Below are 6,427 nucleotides of genomic sequence, written 5' to 3'. Positions count from 1 at the left end.
AGTGGTGGGCTGCTAAGAGACAGAGGGAGGGTTTGGGGTGAGGAGGTCAAAGGTCCAGGTTTCTTTAGATGGGCAGCTGGAAGGTGATGTCCACTTGAGCTTCCTTAGCCAGCGAGACGATTTCAGAAAGCTTTACAACCTGAGAGACGGACACAGAGAGGAAAGACAGACCGAGAGAGAGAGACAGGAAGTGAAGTCAGAAATCTTCCTGTTTACCTGGAGGTGAGGTGTCAGTGATCTCACCTGTTGTCCGCAGAACATCAACATTTCCAACAACCTAAACCTGAATCTGTGAGAGTAGAGAACTTCTCTTCATTCCTGCAGTCTCAGCTACAATAAAACATTACTTCGGTTTTATTTCTGGGTCTTTTTACCAACACCGTGACACGTTTCACCTGATAGATTTTTTATCAACAACATTTGGTAATAAATAAATAAATAAAGAGTCAAAAACTGTACAGCAGCCGTTCAAAAACCATCTACAAAACTTACAAGTATGTAAATCGAGATTAATCGCATTGTTGAATAATGAATTCTAAAGTAGTGCATTGAGCATTTTTAATTTAAATGTACTGCTGTAAACACAAAAGTGTAATAACATGTTGTTTGCAAACACTTTAAACAAATAAGGAGCTTTTTTCCCCAGCAGTGTTCCCTTTACACAGCAGCAATAAAATATTTCTGTTAAATCTCAACTTAAACATTAAAGTAATCAAATCAAACTTTAAACCAAAGCTGTTTGCCGCTGCCAGGACGTTAACTTTTATCCAGAGTCACGATCAGAACATCATGACAGGCTCCTTCTCAGCAGCAGGTGAACAGATAGAAATCTGTTTTCAGGGAGCAGCAGAAACAGTTTATGTTCAGCAGCAAGTGTCCCTGTTAGAGGGAGGCAAAGTGGTCGTCTCACGCGCCCGCCCGCCCGCCCATCCGCCCGCCCGCCGAAGCTGAATTGTCTTGAACTTTGTTCGCGACGCGCAGCACAAATAGTTGGAAGCAAGACTGATCCTCGCTGTTTGGGAGTTTCCAGAATCTGAATAGTTGTCAGGACATCAACAGGAGGGAATTCGCACGGCAGAGCGTCCCCACAAAAAAGCAGACAAAAGCCTGTCAGGTAAAGTTATGTAAAATTTTAACTTAAGTTAAATAGGCTACAGCTGTGTAGCGCACAGAAGCCGTTGCCATGGTTACTCTCCATTCTCGTCTCCCTGTCTGATCACCTGAGGAGCGCAGAGTTCCAAAGAGCGACATCTTCCCCAACACTAACCAGCGTGCGGGCTCTCCACTTCACTTTGGCGTTTGATCGCTTGTCTTGCTGTTGTTGATCTACTTCTCCCGCACGCTGCATCCAGCGTCGTCTGCCGAAGCCGTGACCCGTGGTTTGACTGGATGTGTATTCAGAGCCAGTGAGCAACGGGCTTTCAAAATAATAATAAAAACTGCGTTAACGTGCCATAAAATAATTGTCGGCGTTAATTAATGCGATCATCTCCCTGCCCACAGCTCATGCTGTTGGTTGCTCAAGTGTTTATGGTCGAGTTCATTAAATTCAGAAAGCGGTGAACGTGATGACTCCGTCTGTGTACGCACCATTTTAGCAGCTTCGTCCAGGTCGTCACAGGCCAGGATTTTCAGTGGGCTGGCAGCGATCAGAGCTTTGGCGTCGTCCACTCTCGTCCCTTAAAATACAAAAAGAAAACATCTAAGATTTCACAGTAAAAACATCCACACAGAACAGAAGCAGCCTCAGCATTTCCCAACACTTTGAACGGTCTGTATTTTCCAAAGCATCCAACTGCATCACTTAACTCCACAGCGTGCAGCTGAATATGCATAGGACTTAATTTGATGCCTTTAACATGCAGCTGCAGGCGTTTTTTGGATGGTGATCTGTGTGGATGTTACTGAGAATAATCATGGAGTTTCGGTAACTTAAGCCTGAAGCAATAATCGGACCCTAGTTTCCAGCTGTGCTCACGAAATATCAGAATCTAACATCTGTGGGATCTGAATTTAAAGGCAGCGATTCAGAGAGCCGATGAAAGAAGGTTAGAGCTGTTGTAGCTCTAAGCTCTGCAGTTCTCGTCAGGGGGTCCGGTGGCATGCCCCAGTTTAAGATTAAGATTAAGTAATGTTATATGTGGTTCTCGTACGGCGTAACATGAAGACGTGTGCACTCCAAATTCAGGTGCGGCTAGCTTAAAAGCCTTCTCACAGACGAGTGACAGAAACAGCCTGTTAACATTACCGTAATTACCTAAAAAAAAGAAAAGTGATTGTCTCGAGTCGGATGCCAAAGTGCGTGAGCGTGCGAGCTCGTTAGAGGTCTGTTCTCTTATTATGAGATGTTGAAATTATGGCGGAACAAATTAGACTGCGGTGGGCCGCCATGGGAAACACTGATGTTCCACTGTGCTGAGTTTCTTCTTCTTCGTTGTTACAAACTATGGCGTTTATGGAATCTGTGTATTTTGCAGATCTAAGTGTCAGAACAGAGTCAATGGACCAAATCACTGTGGGCCTCCTCTCAGACAAAGCTTTGGGGAAAGATCTATTAAAACATGCTCTGCCTCGATACTGATCCTTAGAGCTCACGACTCCTCTTGAACAGAACTTGAACAGAGCTTCAAATCTGTCTAAAATGAATTCTCTGAGTTTGTAATTCGTACAGCAATGTGATAATCTGGAGAATTCACTGCAGGAACACGTGTTTTTGAAACCAGACTTTCTTCCGGGACCGTCTGGATCAATCATTACATGTCTGAGGTTTATAAGAACGTGTTCTACCTTGTAACCGCACTACGATGGGGATCTTCAGGTCCAGGTCTCTCACCGCCATGATGATGCCCTGGGCGATGACATCACACCTCATGATGCCTCCGAAGATGTTGACCAGGATGGCCTGAACCTGATCCATGGCGCCACAACACACAACAACACCGCCACGTTACCTCAGAGGTAATGCTGAGCGATTAGAGGAACAGCCTGAAGAGTTTCAGCCGCAGGCGCTTTCTTACCTTCCTGTCAGAGGTGATGAGCTTGAAGGCCTCGGTCACCTGATGAGCTGTGGCTCCTCCTCCTACATCCAGGAAGTTGGCCGGTGTGCCGCCGTGGAGCTTGATGATGTCCATGGTGGCCATGGCCAGACCGGCGCCGTTTACTAGAGAAAAAAAGAACAAAGTCAGAGACTAAATGTGAAACAAGTCTCTCAACGCTCTTCAACTCGAGCTAATCTTTTTCTACATTACGGCGTCTTGCTCTGTGACACTTGACGCGCACTGACCCAGACAGCCGATGGTTCCATCCAGGCCGATGTAGTTGAGGTCGGCCTTGGCGGCCTGCTGGTCCCGGGGGTCCTCCTGGGTCCAGTCCCGCATGTCGAACACCCTCTTCTGGCGGTACACTGCGTTGGAGTCAAAGTTGATCTTGGCGTCCATGCACATCACTGGAGACACAAACGAGATGTTGGCATTAAGAACTACCAGCTGACGCCTGCGGCTTTCTGTCTTTCTGTGCAGCGACGACAGATTTCAGTTTCTTTTAACTCCAGGAAGAGCGTCCATTGTTTTAATGGACCATAGAACTGCACAAGGTTCGATACCTTTGCTGCACCTAAATCAATATTTTCATAATCGATCAATCCGCCTGATATTTTGTTTATTAATCAATTCATTGTTTAGTCAATGAAACGTCTGAAAAAATATAAAAATGCTTCTTTTGGACAGTCATAAAAAAATGACCAAAAGGACTAATTAATGGATTTTCAAAACTTTTGCTGATGATTTCCGTTTATTAACTAATAAATTAATCAACATGTTTCAGCTCCAGTTGCAGAAGTACACTTTCAAATAAAATATTTACACTCATTAAGTTAAAAATGTTATTTTGCAATATGAAGAGAGAGAACAACAGTTTTTACCTTATTATTATTATTACTGTCTAATTCTGAAAATTAAATGACATTAAAGCTGCGCTTCTCATCAAGCTGACCTGAGTGTCACTGATCTCGTCTTTAAGGAGCTCTGATTCGTCACTGTTCAACACTCAACTTGTGTTTTCTTTTTTTCCCCTCTAACTGTCGACAAATCCCATGAAAAGCCTTCGCGTGTTACCGATGCCGGAGGAGTCCTCCACCATGGGGTTGATCTCGACCATGGAGGCGTCGTACTTGATGAACAGATTGTACAGTTTGATCATGTTCTCAGCCGCCTCGTTCACCAGCGCCGGCGGGAAGCCCATCTTCTGAGCGACCTGCCGGCAACACAAAGCGTTCTGTTAAACACGGGGGCGTCGTTTTCACTCTCTCTCAGAAAGGGAAGACTGAGGAAATAAATTTCTGATGAGTGAAAATAATATCTTCCTTTAGGATCTAAAAACAAACAAACAGGCTTTTGATTGGTTTTGATTTTACTGTTGATCGTACCTTGACAGCCTGCTCCATCTTAATGCCCTCCACAATGTCGATGGGCTCCTTCACAATGGCTTCTGGATTCTCCGCTGCAACGTCTTCGATGTTCACGCCCCCCTGCGAGCTGCCAATCAGCACGGGGCCCTGCGGGACACGAGAGGGTGAAGAGTTAAACACGTCTCGTCCTGCCAACCCTGAAGAATAATTTAAATGCAGATTTAAAGTCAGAAAATGGGAGAGTTAAACCCAAAAAGTGTTGTCTTCCACGAACCAAAACTTAATAAAGTTGTAACAAATTATTTCAATTAACTGATCGTCTATAAAACGACAAAAAATAAAGAAAAATACAAACTGCAGTTTCTTAAAACCCAAAATTTACTATCAAATAAAAGCGGCATATTTCGAGAGCCGGAACGAGATGAAGTTTGTCAATCGACTAATTATTTCAGCTCTACTTTTAAAATATATATATTTCCAGTGTTTCCCAGCCTGTGTAGGAACTCTGTGTCTGTCTGTCAGGACGCGTTCACTGGCTTTTTATCAGAGCGCTGAGAGGGAACCAGAACAGCCCGACAGATGAACCACGAGCTGAGACTGTATTAACTTCAAGATGACGTCAACAGGCAAACTAACCCAAAAAACACAGTGTATACTAACTCGCTACAGAAAGAGCTTGTTAGCTCGTCTTCTTAGGGCTGGGCCCGGTTTCACAAATCATTTCAGACTGTTTCTCAAAAATAAAGACACCTTACCCCCAGGCTAACTTAGGTTACCATGGTAACCGCCAGTTACATTACAAACAGCCAAAACAAACAAACAAACAAAAAAAAAGGGCAAACATAGTTTATGTTTTGCTGCTGATATTATGGAGAGAGCTATGAGAAGGGAAGAGTAACCTACTGGAAATATACAACAATGAGTTTTGTTTACCCAAGAAAACTATGAGTCTGACAGTCTGAACTACTGCCTGCTCCGGTTTCAGATTATCTCCTCTTAAATATTTATTTTTTACTGCACGTCTTAAACGCTCAGCTCAACGGTCGGGTTAACACTGTTTACATTTGTTCATTCAGCTGACATTTTTATCCAAAGCGACTTACAATTGCTATACAGAGGTCGCACGCCTCTGGAGCAACTAGGGGTTAAGTGTCTTGCTCAGGGACACAATGGTGGATGGGTCACAGTGGGAATCAAACCCAGGTCTCCCACACCAAAGGCAATCATCTTATCTATACGCCACCACTGTCGTCACAATATTTTTCCAAATCAAGCATTTCTTTTTGTTACTACAATCAAATTAAATGTCCTAATTTCTGTTATCCTGCTTCAACAAACAGCTCAATCCGCCATTTTTTTTTTTTTGCAGTGTAGTCGTACTTAAAATAGTCAGGGTCTTCAGTGCTTTGTGCAACGGTCTGATTTAGATGTTTATCTGAGGTCTGACTGTCTACTATAGCTAAGCCATTGTCATAAAGTCTATCTTTGCGAAACCGGCCCCTGGTTAGAGTTTCCCCTGTCGTCACCATCTATAGTCCTGTGCTGCCATCTAGTGGTGTGATTCAACACAACCAGCTAAAATCTGAGCATGATTAATAGAGCAGTTCACACTGGTTTGCAGCGTTGCTTTGCAAGACATGCATGTTATTGAAAAGGAAACGGCTGCTGACAGTCTTTCTCCTCCTGCTCCTCCTGCTCCTCCTCCAGCTTGGGGCCCATCAGCCTGTAAACGTGTGTGTTCCCTCACCTGGTAGGACCTCTCCATGGTGATGGCGAAGTAGTACTCTCTGCGCGGGTACCTGCGCTCGCAGATGAACACCTGGTTGCAGATTCGCCCCGCCTCCCCAGTCTGCTTGGTGTACAGCTTTCGACCAATCATCTGGGATGAGATATCACGGGCCTCCTCTGGCCTGGAGAGGAAGACGAGACGTCACGTTTACTGGCCGTCGGGGCCGGCCCTGCCACCGTTGGGAGGCGAGATTTTATATTGGCGCCATCCCAGCCCATTTCATGTGCCTTAAC

General features: G+C 44.6%; 1 protein-coding gene across 1 annotated transcript in view; it reads right to left on the bottom strand.

The window, feature by feature from the left end:
* Positions 1-6,427, bottom strand: part of sucla2 (succinate-CoA ligase ADP-forming subunit beta) — an 18,925-nt gene that overhangs the window by 2,579 nt on the left and 9,919 nt on the right. Inside the window, exons 5-11 of the mRNA XM_046053875.1 lie at positions 4,424-4,552; positions 4,113-4,251; positions 3,284-3,445; positions 3,018-3,160; positions 2,788-2,908; positions 1,591-1,679; positions 1-139 (exon numbers count right to left, since the gene is read on the bottom strand). Coding sequence (XP_045909831.1) covers positions 65-139; positions 1,591-1,679; positions 2,788-2,908; positions 3,018-3,160; positions 3,284-3,445; positions 4,113-4,251; positions 4,424-4,552 — 858 coding nt within the window. The 3' untranslated portion in view covers positions 1-64. The remainder of the gene's footprint in view (positions 140-1,590; positions 1,680-2,787; positions 2,909-3,017; positions 3,161-3,283; positions 3,446-4,112; positions 4,252-4,423; positions 4,553-6,427) is intronic.

This window comes from Micropterus dolomieu, linkage group LG07, assembly GCF_021292245.1.
Source record: "Micropterus dolomieu isolate WLL.071019.BEF.003 ecotype Adirondacks linkage group LG07, ASM2129224v1, whole genome shotgun sequence".
In the NCBI taxonomy this organism is placed as follows: domain Eukaryota; kingdom Metazoa; phylum Chordata; class Actinopteri; order Centrarchiformes; family Centrarchidae; genus Micropterus; species Micropterus dolomieu.
Note: the sequence above shows the minus strand (reverse complement) of the source record. Positions and strands in the feature narration are given on the sequence as shown.